This window comes from Argiope bruennichi, chromosome X2 (genome assembly GCF_947563725.1).
Source record: "Argiope bruennichi chromosome X2, qqArgBrue1.1, whole genome shotgun sequence".
Taxonomy (NCBI): Eukaryota; Metazoa; Arthropoda; class Arachnida; order Araneae; family Araneidae; genus Argiope; species Argiope bruennichi.
The window spans coordinates 33,680,595-33,696,437 of NC_079163.1; the positions used below are offsets into that span (position 1 = coordinate 33,680,595).

Consider the following 15,843-nt stretch of genomic DNA (forward strand, 5'->3'; position numbering starts at 1 on the left):
TGATATATACATAGATGAATTCAGAATTTTTTTTCAAAAAATAAAACAAAGAATTCTAAAGAAAAAATTTAATTTTGAAAATTTACTAAAAAATATATAATAATTTATAACACAATATGAATTCATTTTTGAATAAAAACAATTATAAAATTACAAATACCAATTAATTCATATAATTGCCATTTTAAAACTATATTCAGTTATACAAAGTTACGATATCCTTTAATCTTTTAGTTTTTATTATTTTACATAGTCTTTATTATTTTACATTCAGGTTGGATTATTCTAAATATCATTCAATAAGAAATAATTAGATTTTTCTCACCTGAAGAGCCAGGTCTGGGACTAATGTTGCTATGAGGTGGAATTTGAGAAGATCCCATTAAACTTTCCGCACTTGGATAGCTGCTATTAAGACTGACAGACATGGGACCTAATGTCTGACTTAAAGATCCTGGTCCCTATTTATACAAAATGAAAAAAATTTCAAATCATATTCCATATGGAATTAATCTCAACACTAAAACAGCATATCAGGATAGAATTTTACTGTTATATGAAATAAATATCTTTATAACTGAAAATAACTTTTGCAAAGATAATCTGATATAAATATTTAAAAAGGCTTCAACATGTAAGTTAATTTTAGAATTATTCATCATAATTATAATTTCACTTATTTAATCACAATCTGAATTTATTTTTGAATAACCTCTTTTATATAATCAGAACGGATCATTACTAACTGTGCAGTTATTGAACTAAATTACAATACAGCACTCATTAAAACTAAAATTATTTAAATTAATTATTATATGCAAAAATTAAATTAATTATTATATGCAATAACAGAATTAGTAAAAATTAAAGCACACAATAATACCTCATAGTTTCACTGTTTATTAGATTTTGCAAAGTTTCTAAATTACACAAACTATTCAATATAAAATTTGGACTACATTATTAAATCCCCTGTAAAATTTAAAAAAAAAAAAAACGATATCAATGAATCTAACAATACAAAATGTTGCCCCTTTTCCCCTACAAATGTTTATTTTATTTTTATTCATTGTATTTTAAAAGTTTATAATTCACGAGAAAATAAAACAAAACCCAGACACAGCATAGCAGGCAGGAACAAAGTTGAATAAAAAATTAATTTCAGTGAATAAAAAAATAATATAAATGAATAGTTTTAAAAGGAACAACACAAAGAAGAATATATTTAAATAATTTAAACCCAAAACTCATTTTCTATTAACATGCCAAAGGATTGTTAATTAATCATGCAAACATGTCTGCTGGCGAATAATAAACAAAACAAAATCCAAACTGATTATCACAGCAATTGCTGCACATTACACATAAAAGTACAAACTAACTCGGTTTCCATTAAGTTGAACATTTCTTTGCATCATCATTTCAAATTCTTCATTAATTTTACAATACTTGGATTCAGTTCTCGGAGTCAAAGCATAATCTTGGTCTGGTTCTGGACTATCACAACCATTTGAAGAACTTTTGTGTTCTTTTTTACTTAATGCCTACAATTAAATAAGAAAATTATATTTCTGAATAAACTGAATTAACATATAAAACTGAACATTATCTATTCAGAAAATAAATAAAGCTAAAAAAATATGAATAAAATTTCATAATAATGAAATGTTTGAATTCCATGATATACTTTTTTAAATACAAATTAATAAAGGAAATAAAAGTACATTGCTTCTCACAATTCATAAATTTCAATCTTTATTAATTTTTATTTGAAATTTAAAACTCCTTGCATATTTAGAATTGAATAATGTTTATTCGATGTATAATGCAATTTTCATTTTTATTTCCAATGCTCCGCTCTCCAAAGTAGGAGTTAAATAAAATTTATAAAATTCTTTCTTAAAAGCCTTCCTGTAATTAGCAGTTTTATAAAATCTATAAAATTGAATCTATAAAATGATTATGAATTGATTAAATTTAATCAGATGTATTGAAAGGAAATTACCACTGAATGAAAAGTCATAATGAAAAGTCAAAATTCATAATGAGAATGTAAACAGTTTTTGATCACATAACATCCAAATATGCAAGGGGTGGGGGTGGGAGGTGAGAATAATCAGTTCCATTACAGATTATGCAAAAAGAACCAAGTGCAGCAATTATTTTTTAATGCCACATATGACTACTAACAGGGTTGGGAATTTTTTTCTTTTACAGCATAGTTATTTTCCATATTAAATAGATTGTGCTTGGTATCACCTTTTGTAGACTGTAACAATATTCTCTGATGGATTGATGAAGTAGGTTTAATTTCCTGGTCTCCTCACCCACCAGTTTGAACTCTCCTGAATTTTTTCATGTGATATAATGTGAAAAACTTCATGAAATCAAATACATTGTATTAATATGGAAGAAGTGAAGCAGCACATCTCGGCTGCTAGCAATTCCATAATTCATCAAATATTTGGCAAGCAGCACAAAATCACATTATCATGGATATGTAATGAGCAACAAAGGAGTCTTACATCAAGATTTATTACCTTTGGAGTCACATTATCAAAATTAATTATTTTTTGTAAATACATTATAAAATAATACAGACATACTATTTTTATCTTCCCAATGTCTTTTATTTAATATAAAAGTGTGTGCAATAACTCTTGAACATCTAGTGTCAAAATTTAAAATAAAAAGTTTTCAGTTTTAAAAAATGTATCTTTAGACAAAATATGTAGTTGGTATTTAATTATCATATAGCTTCTTTTCATTTATTACATCCTTGTTCAGAAGGATGAATTTGATGTGAATTACTATTTTTCTGAAACTTTCAGCTGATTTCCTTCAAAATTTCCATGTTTTCATAACTGAAAAAATCATGCAACATAATATGTTGAACTGGTAATTGATTCTTAATACCAAATAATTATTAATACAATCTGTGAAATAAAAAGATACTGAATATCATTAAAAAATTCCAGTGTCAAATTATACTTTTTTTTTTTCAAATTACTCAAGAATCAATTATACAGTAACATTAATAGTAGCATATTTGATAAGAATATAATGAAGTTACTAAAAAAATATTTAAGTTTTGCATAACAATACCATGGCAAACTAAATCAATTTATTTATACTTAATCCTCTCCATTCCAAAAAAGGCATTAATGCTCTAAAATTTAAATCATAATATTTATTTCATATAATTAACTCCTTGATATAGAATATATTTGCAAACATACTATTTATTTTTAATATAAAAATTGAAAATTATTTTTTGAAACTAATAATAATTTGCAAGCTGTAACTTCATAAATATTCTCAATGCATTTTAAAGAGTGATTCAAAAGTGTTTAGACAAACTTTAAAGGTAGGCAACAATCATATTCTGTAAAAATGACTGTGTGCCTGCCTTTTCCATTAAGTTTGTCTAAGGACTTTTGGGTAGTAACTTATATTCAATAATTCACCAACATAACATCTTTGAAAAAAATTCAGAAAGAAGACAAATCAAAGTTTTTGAGAAGAATTGAAAGTATATAAAACTAATAAAGGACATATGATAGAAAGACAGCACAAGAAGAAGAGGGGGGGGGGAGGACATAATTATATTCCAAACTTAAATAATAAACTTCTTAATTCTTTAAAATTTGATTCAAATTAAAATTCATCCTTTCCTTATACAATATTTCATTTATAAAAACACTAAAAAACATCAATCAAATTATTGAAATAATCCTGTAATCAAATTAATGAGACAAATTAACTAAATTCACAAAAAATTCAAAGAAAAATAGATTAAAATATGAAGTACTTACTTCTTAGGTTCCATACCCTTTGCAAGGATTACGCGACTGACAAATATTTAAAATTAAAATGTAACTTACCTGTAACATACACAAAGAAAGCTCACATAAATAACTAGGTAGATCAAAATTTATAATCCAGTTATAGAAATGAAATGAAAAAAATTACAACACACATTAAATCAAAAGGTGAAATTTTCCATCTGTAAATATCAGTTGCATGAAAACAATGATGAAATAAATAAACATATAAAGTTAAAACAATGTGAAATCACAAAGAAAAATTCATAAAAAACTATTTCTTTCACATTGTACTAAAATATACAAAAAAAAATCATAAATTGTAGTAATGATTACAAAAAAGAAGGGAAATATTAATTACGCTGGTTTTAAAACTATGTGCTCACCTCCACAATATCGCTGTTCGTTCTGCTTTCATGAGGTTCATTATATTCTGTGTACTTCAGAAGTACTTTGTCCATGTCTGTAGAAGCATATTGAAACAGTTTGTTGGTACTGTTAAATATTATTAATGCTATCTCACAATCACACAATACGCTAAGCTCATAAGCTTTTTTCATAAGTCCAAATTTCCTCTTCGTAAATGTCACCTAAAAATAATGGAAATAGAATCATTACAAATCAGCAGAAGATTAAATGTTTACATCGCATTATAAAAATTAAATATGTATTAATATACATTAATACTAACAGATGGCACCACTAGTCAAGCCGAAAGCTATGGTGGCTTGAATTTAAAATTTTTGTCGATTTATAAGAACTATGTTTATAGAAACAGATATTCGAAGTGATCAAACAATATTGAATTGGATTTGAATAATCAAAAGTAGCAGTGTAAATTAGCTTTATTTTATTTATTTATTTATTTTTGCTTAAAGGCAATTAATAATAACATCAACAAACACTTTGTAATTGTTGCTCTAAAACCATGCGCAGTGATTCAATAAAGACTCCTCAAAGCATGCGCAGTCATTCAGTAAAGACTTCCCCCTTTTCCTGTGAGCATTTCGTTTCTCTGAGTTGGTTTTTATTTTCTTTTATTATTATAATTATAATTATTATTATTTAAGAATTAAGAATGAGATATCAGATTTCCTTTGCTTTAACACGCCTCATAGGATACAGTAGTATCATTTATTTATTTATTTTGTGTTTTGAATTTATCACAGGTTTTTAAACACTCAAAAGCAATCACTTGAGAAAATGTTTTATAGCGGGTCGTAGACAAAAATGAGATAATTTAGCTAACGTTCCCATTCGTTTGCATATATGATGGATAGTGGTTAGATGGTTAAATCCCTTAGTGACGTCGAATTTCCACACCGTACTAGTGGGAATTTAAAAACCTGAAGGGACATTTTAGTGGTATGTAAAGTTTAAAAAAATTAAATAATTTAATTTGAAATTATGGAAAACAATAGACACGAGGAAATTCATGTACTAGTAAAACATTTATTATTATATTCCCCCCCCCCTTTTTTTTATTAAAATAAAATCTCAACAACTTATCGGAACTGCAAATATCTGTACTGCTAAAAGTTGTACCACTCTTCACGGGTAAGCTTAATAAAAACCGAGATGATAATAATTTATTAATTTTATTCTCCTGAACATAAAGAAACACAGATAGTGATTACATTAAAAAATGCTAACAAACGTTCAAGTAATGAACTTTTAATTCATTTATTTTTGATGATATTTAAGCAATGCCTCATAAAAGGATAATTGTTTTGCCAGCTATATAAATCTTTCTGTAGAATGTACAGTTTGGTATTCTACAGTTCTTTTGCAGTTTGGTACTTTTTTTTATCAGTTAGAGAAACATTTGCTGATAGCTTTTTAATTCAGACTGCACACAATTCTTGGACATACGTTCAAGTTTCGAAGCAAAAGAATAAACAGTCTAAATTAAAAAGTCGGTCTATAAAACTGAAAAGCAGATACTCATTAAAATGTTTTTTGTTTAATTAAAGAAAAGGGACACTTTATTGGATATTATGAAGCGTTGTTCGAAACGGCATGCATTTGGAATACATCAACATTTTAAAAGATTTCAAATTATAACCGAAGTATTCGGATGCTCTTTTGAATACTGCAAAATCATAAAAGAATTTATTTATTAAGATTGAAAATTAAATCATTTTGTTAATGGAAAAAAAAAAAAAACTAAACCCGATTTTGAAAATAAAAATACGCAATATTGTTATCAGTGGCCAATTACAATCATGGGCATCTAAAATTTTTCATCTTTTCGAACTTCAAAATTCTAATTAAATTTTAGGACTTTATTTATTTATTTATTTGGAACCAGCAAATAACCTTAGTTTTAATTGAGTTAATTTTTACATCCTTGACAATCCGGGTCCTTTTTAAAGCTTGTTGTTATTTTCATTTCTTTATTAGCATCCCTATACCGCGACTGCTATTTGAGATATTTTAAAAGCAATTTTGGAGTTCTACTATAATACGTTAGTGTCCTATTGTGCTTCGACTGAGAAAGAACAGAGTATCTTTTTGTATATTATTTTAAAAAGAAAAAAAATACAGATTAAAAATTAAAAAGAATTGCACTAAAAGCTACGAAAATTAATCTTTAATCAACATGGAAATTTTCAAAAAAAAAAAAAAAATGTCATAAAAATTTCGAGAAACATTATAGTTTAATTGAAAATAGTACTACTCTACAATAGTCTCCCTAACAAGCTGTTAATAATAAAGGAACGATAAAGAAATTCAATCTGATAGTCGGTATTTTGTGTTTCATCAGCATTTATCACAAAAGAATAAAAAATATGCATATTTCGCTTATTCAATTCCACTTCGAATTAGTTATTATTTGAAAAAGAATAACACTGAAATCCTATGCAGTTCAAAGGTAAAACTAGAAAAGTTAGGAAGACTTGAAATTTGTCGTTTCAAATTTGAGACTGAATAGTCACGTTCAAATTTGTAAATTGTACAATATTGTTAAATGTGTGCAGTTACATGATTTATATTATAGTATAATATATTTTATTGATTATGTGTATTAATATAAATATATATGCAGCAGTCCGATAATATTTTACAAATGGAAGCTGGACTAGAAATACTAAACAAAATATTTTGAAATGCTTATCGTCAAAGCAAAATGGGTATTTATTAAAGCAGCCCCAAATTCAAACGCAACGCAGCTGAGATATATCGCCAAGATAGTTGTATTACGTATAATGGACCTTGACAATTTTAGTGCAATCTGAATATCGCCAAGTAAGCCCAGGGGCCTCTTTAATTACTACCTTAAAATGTTCTAACCGATACGTTTCGTAAAATTAAACATTATTTACAAAGATAATTCAATCATCGTGTAAAGCTATTGGAAAAATAAGGTATTCTATTGTTTTTTTTAAGCACCAAAAGCTCAAAATATTATAACATGTAACAAAAGTTAAAAATGATTTTAAAAAAGTGTAGGCCGGAAATAGTTGGTAATGAAAATAAATTAAACAAATAATTTATTTAAAATAATATTTATTATTTTAATTAAATTTATTATCTATTTTAAGTTATTTAATTGAAATAATTTAAATAAAATAATTTAATAAATAGGCATATTTAAACAATTATTCGTCGTTTTAATTAAATTTACTTATATGTGAATAACACTAGTCCATGGCAGATTTTTTTCATAAAACGGTTAGATTATCTAATTTATAAACGAAACCCGTTATATGACGAGAAAAAACCTGAAATTACATTGGTTTAGCCTCTAGGAGTATTAAAATACTTGTATTTACGTTTCTGGCAAGAGATGACAGAGCATAGATCAGAAAATATTTATATAATACGTGTACCTTCTTAATATATCAAGCAGTATATAGTTATTAAATAAATTAACTATATTCTCTAAAATATATTTAAAAAGTTATGATAAAATTTGATCCTTCGTACTGAAGAAGCATTCTCAATCACCGTTTGATTCATGTTGAAACCCAAGAGACGAATGAGAGTGACAATGTTTGGTGTAATATCATTTAAATGTTGGCAGCTTTAATGTGCTATGAACAGGGACGCATGGAATGTTTGTCAATTTATTCGTCTAGTTTTATTAGTAACTGCAAAGTGATAGATTCCCAAACTACCAGAAGAAAATGCAACAAATTTATTTTTAAAAAGAAATGCCTCAAACTAGAAAGAAAAGCCTGATACCATACAACTCATCCAGGACTCATCCCACTTTAGCTTTAAATAAATTTAGTTTAATCTCGATGTAACAGATGGCGAAATCAGTCCAACTCGTACTAACAATCATCGAAAGGTAAATGGATAATTACATTTTTTAATGATAACATATATTGCACTGTATTCAGACTATATTTAAGAAACACTCCTAGGGATTAGATAAAACAATGTGCATAACTAGATGTATCGTGTTATGTCAACAGATATGCTCTGGAATGATAAATTGGCCCTTTCTAAACTGATTGGCCAAGCATGCAGAGCAAAAGCTGCTGAAGTAAAGAATTGTTTCATGCTTTTTTAGAAGAGAGAAACTCGAAATGTATTTAATCAATTCCAGTCCAATTCAAACTAGTAGAAAATAAATAAACGAAAGAACAAGTCATTTACAATTTATAATAACTTTTACTGAACAATTGTGAGACAATGTTTCTAAATTACTTCATTTTCTAGTATTTTTTTAAATATTAGAGGGGTTTGTTTTGTAATGATTGAAAGAAGATTGCAAAGAATAAAATCTAGCTAAAATATTGGAACAACACACTATTGTAGAATTGGGTCTATAAATAGAGGATAGATCTTTGAAAGTAAAAAAGTTAATTTACAAAAATTAGTTACAAAACGCATTTACAAAAGTTAATTACACAAATACAAAGTCGAGTTTTTGAAATCATCAGTTTTATCTCCCCAAAACTGAGGATTGAAAAAAAAATTGCGTTTTTCGGGAAGTAACATTCCTTACTACTAAAACACATTTTTTTTTCGATTAATTTATGTGGTAAATCATTTGCATAAGTTGAAAAAAAAATGCGTTCCTATTCTTAAAACCACTTATGCCATTTCAGGGGAATTAAAGTCTTCGAGAGTTAGAAAGGTTAAAACCACTTTGAGGTTGCAATATATTCGTCTCTGGAAGATATTATGTGAAATACTGAGACTCTGAACATGTAGCTTCAGTATTTTAAAATAAGTGGAAAATGTGATTACCATAGATATAACAGGAAGATATTGTTCATTGCATTATAAGTAAATAAAGAACATAACTCTCCTTTTCTAAGTATTAATATGTTAACACTTAGCTTAAGCTAAGGCATATATTTTAGTATTTTTTCAAAAATTATCTTTAAATCAACGAAATTAAAAATACTATGGAATGTTATTAAATTCTGAGCAAACTAATTTTTTTTTTTTTTTTTTTTTTTTTTTTTTTTTTTTGAGGTTTGATTGTTATTTATTTTAGAAAAATTATCGAAAACAAGGGAAAAGATATTTTAAATAAATATTTAATGATTATATATTAAAATATTTTTCAAATATCGTAAAATATCAAAAAATCCTTTTCTAATTCCTTGCTTTATCTCGAAAATAAATTATGGCAAAAATAGAAAAATCATGATGGCGGTACTTTGAATTCAACTTCCGGCAAAAATTATTTCACGAATGTCTGTTGAAAAGCGAATAGGCCTTCGAGAATACATACCGACTTCTTAGATTTTTTAAAAAAAAGAGAAATAGGATACTTTCACTTTAGCTATGGAAATAAAACAAAACTGTCTTATAAATAGATTTTAATTCATCTATCAAAAAGTTTTACGTTTTAAGGTCATTAAATGCAGCGATCTAGCTTTTAAAAGCATTGTATTGCATGTTTGCTTTAATTATAAATTTTAAAATAGTTATAATTAATGGTTCTAAGGAACAATTAGCCAGGTATGGTTAAATATTTAGTAAAAATAAAGTAATATACAATGCATAAGAACATAGCATAGTACTCCTATTATAAATATATGGAAATAAATAAAGTTTTGTCGAAAAATCCAAAGTGTAGAAATTTAAACCGTATTTAAAATAAAACTATGTCTAAAATAAATAATAACAAAATAAAAAAAAATATTTAAAAGAAAACGCGACAAGGCCCGATATCATGCACGCAACTCATTTCACTTTCAATTCTAGTTTTGTCTCTTATTAATAGATGGCGCCACGAATTCGATAAAAGTGCAATTTTTTAGGCGCACTGCTTTCAGTTCAGTTAAGTAGGAACGTAATTTATTTCATTTCTGCGGATAACCGCAAAATTTAATTCTAGTAATAACTCTCTGGTACAATTTTATATTTAAAAAACGAGTTACCTTAGAAGATCTTGTTACAAAAAAAAAAAACATCTCATTAATATACATAAGGTTTTGAACATTTACATCTTTCCTCCGATAATATCCTAATAAATTAAGGCGCATTCTTCATTTAGAACTAAATTTAATTAAATGATAAAATGATATTAAATTTACTCATTTTTTTTCTTTCTTATCTAAAAGTTCTCCAATTTTTCTACAGTGAAATCCCAATTTCGATATCAACCTTTCTAAGATCAACAGCATTATTTAGATAATTTTGGTGAAGGAAAAAAAAAATTAACAAGAATAACGGCTTTGAGTTTTTTTAGAAGATTATAGAATGTAAAAGAATAAATAAATAAAATAATGAAACTATAGTTATCAAAGACTAAAAATATAAATGAATAATAATAAAATTTAAAAAAATATTTTAAAAAAATCTCTTAATTAAGAAGGAGAAACCCATTTAATTAAACTCATCTGACTTTTAACTTTAGTTTTGTCTCTTTCTGAGAGATGGCACTACTTGTATGGCAAAAATCTCCAACTTTTTAGATGTGCTGCTATCAGTTAAGCAAAAAAATACTTTAAATTGCACTGTACATAACTGTGTTTAATATATATTCTCTCTCTTAGTTAGCTTTCATTCCACTGAAAGTCTCCGTGATATCTTTGTATATTTGAGAAATACAGTAATCTTAAAAATTCTTCAGCTACATAAAAATATCAGATTTATATACGTAAAGTTTTGCGTATTTACTCCTTTTCTCCAATGATAATCTGGTAAATTAAATTGCATACTACAATCAAAAAGTTTAAAAAATTCAATTGCCTCTTTTTTGTTCTAGGCAAAAAAGTTTCCAATTTCTCTGGAATAAAATCCTAATTTCTTTATAAAAGTTTTAAAAATTTTGTTCAAGCGTTATTCAACACCATTATTTATTTTGGTGATAAAAAAGAAAACTAACAAGAGTAATATCTCTGATGTTTTACTTTAAGATTATAGAATGTATAAGAATAAATATACAAAGTTTGTATCTGGAAGATCAAAATAAAAATAATAAAAAAAAATAACAAAAGATTAAACTGTAAATAAATAATGAAAATGATTTTATCAAAAGAATCTCTCAAGGGAAAAGAGTAAGTCCGAAATCGTTTATACAACTTATCCCACTTTCAACTCTAGTTTCATATGTTTCTAAGAGATGGCGCTACTTGTGCAGTTAAGGCCTCAGAACTTTTTTGATGTAATTTAATATTTTCTGCACATCGACATATTAATTAACTATTTTCCCCTTCTCTCGTTTTTAGTAAACTTTAATTCTACTAAAAGTTTTCCTGATACCATTTTATATTTAGGAAATACAATTAGTTTAGAAAATCTTCAGCTATATTAAGTCATTACATTAATAAACATAGGGTACTGCAAATTTCCGCATCTTTTCCTTTAATGTTCTTATAAATTAAAATGCATTCTTCAATTAATATTACATTAAATCAAAAGCGAAAATTACACTAAATTGCTTTCTTTATTTCTTTATTCGCGAAAAGTTCTCCAGTTTATCTGGAATAAAATCCCAATGTAGTGATTAACATTTTCAAGATTTTGTTCAAACTCTATTCAATGCCATTACTGCTCTGTTTTATTGATAAAAAACAAGAATAAAATCGTCTTTTATATACTTTTATTGGCAAATGCTGCGACATTTCATCTCATGAAAATAGAAAAAAAGTTAATTTTTCAGTAATAATAATACATGTATTTAAAATCAGTTTTATGTCCCGCAAAAATTATTTTACTAAATTTCTTTTAAAAGATGTTGTGTTTCTTCTCCCCTTGTTTTAAATAATTCCTTTTCGAATTTTGGTAAGTTTATTATAGTTAAAAGAATCAAGCAATTAGGAGACGATATACAATTAATTATATGTCTGGAATGGAAATTAATTTTGCTTAAATATCAAAAGAATTCTTTCATTTCTGTTATTTCAAGCTGTAAAGTCATACTATACTGATGTATATTATGAAATTATTTCGCAAGAACAAACTCACAATTAAATATCTGTAAGAATAGCTGTCGCTTTATTAGTCTAAAAAGAGGGTAAACAAAGAAAGAAAAAGAAGAAGAAAGAATGTACAGCCCTTCTTTCACCGCGATAAGAAATGGGGGCGGGGGGTGCTTTTGGAATTATATTTACTAAAATTTCATTCAAAACCTTCATATTGAAAAGAAGTGGAAGGAAAGAGGAATCATACTTTCCAACTTTTTAATCGTATCAGTTAAAAATTAAAAAAAAAAAAAAAAAAAAAAAAAAGGATCGAAAAATACCCTAGCTGTGTTTTCCTAAAGTTCAGCAGCGAAGGTAAATGACACCAATTTTTGCTATACCACAAAGAAAAGGAAAAATGAAAAAACATCAACGACAACAAGAATAAAAACCCAGTCTCCAGTATAAAACTGAGCACGCCTCATCAGTGAGTGAAGTGAACAAACCGAAACAAAAACAACAAAAATGAAAAGAGAAAGAAAAAAAAAAAAGCACCGTTAGAATGTCCGCTGTTGTGCTTAACGAGTTCTTGGTGCCAATGACCATTTCTGCATTAACACACGCACAGATTGAATAGTAAACAGAAAGGGCAGAGAGGAGGAGACAGGACGTAAAAAGAACGATCAGGGGTTGGGATTCCAAAACAATCGCCGCGATCCGACCTACTTTTTTCCACGTCATCATCGAATCAAAAGTAAAATTACGGAGAATGATGTCAGTGTGCTATCACAGATGAGGATAGATAGTTGTTTGGCGGGAGATATCGCTCGCCAAAAGAGTGAAAAAAACGACATCACCGCTGGTGATAATAACCTATCCCGAATAAAAAAGAAATTTGCTCTCGACCTTTACCGACTTTTTGCCGCTCGCAGAAGTCGGTCACTGCCGAGTCGTGGACTTTTTCTCACGTATTACGTGTCCATACTGTGCGAGGACTCATCATTACGGAAAGTGATTGAGATTTCATAGAATTTAAATTAGTTAAATGGATAGATGAAGTAATATTTTTTTTTACGATCGTAAATAAAGCTTAATGATAAGAGTGTGCGTTGTTTACTTTTGTGTTGGTGTATTGATAAATGAATTATGGCTTTATCAAAAGCTAAAATAGAAAGGAAAAAAGCGGTGAAAAACCTTACATGAATGCGAATTTAGATTTAATTTTTTTAAAATCGCATTTTTGTTCCCATCTTTTGTTTGAAAGGTTAAGTGAGAAATCTGAATTTGGTTGTGAAGGAAAATGTTTCGAAATTAGATGTTTTCTCAGTTCGAGTTAGAAAACAATTTAATTTTTTTTTCTGTTATTAGTTTTATCTTAGTTTGAATTTTATTTTTCTCAGTTAGAGCTTCAGTGACTTTGAAATTAAAAGTAAACATGCAAGAATTCCAAAAAAAGTGGAAAAAATAGACGGCAATACTGTCAGGATCAAAAATCAATTGCACATTTTTTTTAAACTACTAATCATAAAATTATTTTTGACACTTGAATTTATAATTAAAAATCACCGATATTTTTAAATTTATCCCCTCCCCATTATATTATTATCAAAAATAATATAATAATAAATAATGACTGACCAGGGACAAAAGCATTCAGAGGCTGTTTTGAAACGACGTGTTACTAAAAATATTTTAAGGAAAAAATGAATGAATTCGAATGCGGATACAGATCATTGGATGAAACATGAAACAAGTTGGAACTACATTTAAAAACTAAGCATGAAAAAATGAAACCATCTTTAAAAAAAATTGGCAGTTTCTAAGTTTTTTTTTTTTTTTTTTGCAGTATAATCAGTCGATTTTTGCACTCCCTTATATTAATTTTCAATACAAAAAGTTATTTTTTTATCATTACATGTCTTAAATATAACTGATTTCTTCTTTCTTATGGTATAACTGGAATCAATTTAGTTAACATATTAGTTTTTCAATCAATTTTCATAAATTTAAGATACATTTTTAATAATAATGGCATATTTTGCATGACGGTGGAAGTTTTGAATAGGCTTATAAAAATAAAAAGAAATCAACAAATGAAATTCTTTAATAAGAGGAAAATATGCCGTGTTTTTTAATAAAATTCCTTATGAATATTAATTTGCAAATTATTTAATTCATTAACATTTCATTACATTACATATAATATATTCACTTAACATGCACAAGTTTGTATCAAACGATGACATAATAATCATCAGAATCATCAGCACCGAAGCATAGATTCCATATTTATTTTTTCAATTTTTTTACTATTGCTTTAGGGTTAATAATGAATTCAATGAAATGGTTGCAAGCAACTTTTTATGAAAATATGCAGACACTTTTCCTTATTTTGTAAGAATAAATGAACCCGTTTTTTCCAGGAAAATAGGGAAAATTTAAATCTAACTAAATGTCCTCGTCGTCACAAAATTTCTCAACTGTTATTTTCATCATTCGAGACACCTTTTACACAAGCTACAAATTAAATTCTCATCTACAAGAATGAAAACATCACGTTTTTTGCGCAGAATACTATTTGATTAATACGTATATCATGCATTCATTTATTTGCGCAGAGACGTTCTGAATACATGAGTGAACGGTTTCCTTTAATCTTTGTTGACAAAGGATGTAAAGTAAGATTTAAAGAATACTAGACGCGCCTACCCATGCGTTTAGAAAGAAGGATAGTTATCTTATGAACATCTTATCAATTTCTTTTGGAGGAAAAATAAAAAGAATAAGGTTTGATTTAGCTTGATTTAAAATTGGCTTTGAATAGTTAACAAAAAAAAAAAAAACACTTTTTGATACTTTTAAGAAAAGGTAAAAATGTATAGTTAGGTTAGTTAGGTTGAGATAAATTTTAATTTTAATTAAATATGATTCTTAACAGATGTAGGAGTAATAAATAAGAATAATTATTTACTTTAGAATATATATATATATATATATATATATATATATATTCTTTATTTTTCAGAGGGAAAGAAAAAAAAGGGAATAATTATTAGACTAACAACTTTCATGTGTCAGTAAGTGGCAATATAAACTTAATTTAAACATCAACGATTTATTATTGACGTATGCAAGGACAAGACAAAACGGAAGCTTGATTGATTTCAACATAGAACATGCTTGATGAAAATTCAGGTCTGAATAAATATTTCAATTGAAATCAAATTTTGATTCCGTTTCACTACTGTTGCCACGATACTGAGTTTCCTACCAATATCAATTAAGTATATATAACCACTAAAAAAATATAGCACAAAATTTCCGAAATTATGTAAATTAAAATTCCCAGCTATAATGAATGCAAATGGATAAAATGCTATAGCAACCAATTTCTGGAGCATGAATCTAACCTTTAAAATATGTATAATGAATGGAAACTAATGAAATTAATCTCAGCAGTACACGGACGTATTATTAAATAGGAAAAATAGGCAATTGCCTATAGGTCCTACAATTTTCGGGAGCCCAGACTTGCAGTATTCTGAAAGTTATTTAATTTTGTGTTTTCATTTAATTATAAAAGCCGTGAAATCAAATTTGTATATTGTTCAAGTTAATTTTGAAACATTATTCTAGTAACATATGCAAGTTTTATAAAATAGAATGCTATTTGTAATAAATTAATTAAATAAAATAAAAAT

At 26.9% G+C, this 15,843-nt stretch overlaps 1 protein-coding gene across 4 annotated transcripts in view; it reads right to left on the reverse strand.

Annotated features, from left to right (window-relative positions):
* LOC129959976 (myocyte-specific enhancer factor 2-like) overlaps positions 1–15,843 on the reverse strand; it is a 348,098-nt gene that overhangs the window by 12,280 nt on the left and 319,975 nt on the right. For all 4 annotated transcript variants that reach the window (XM_056072924.1, XM_056072926.1, XM_056072925.1 and 1 more), the window contains 3 exons: positions 4,211–4,414; positions 1,383–1,544; positions 326–461 (listed from right to left, as the gene is read on the reverse strand). In XM_056072924.1, coding sequence (XP_055928899.1) covers positions 326–461; positions 1,383–1,544; positions 4,211–4,414 — 502 coding nt within the window. The remainder of the gene's footprint in view (positions 1–325; positions 462–1,382; positions 1,545–4,210; positions 4,415–15,843) is intronic.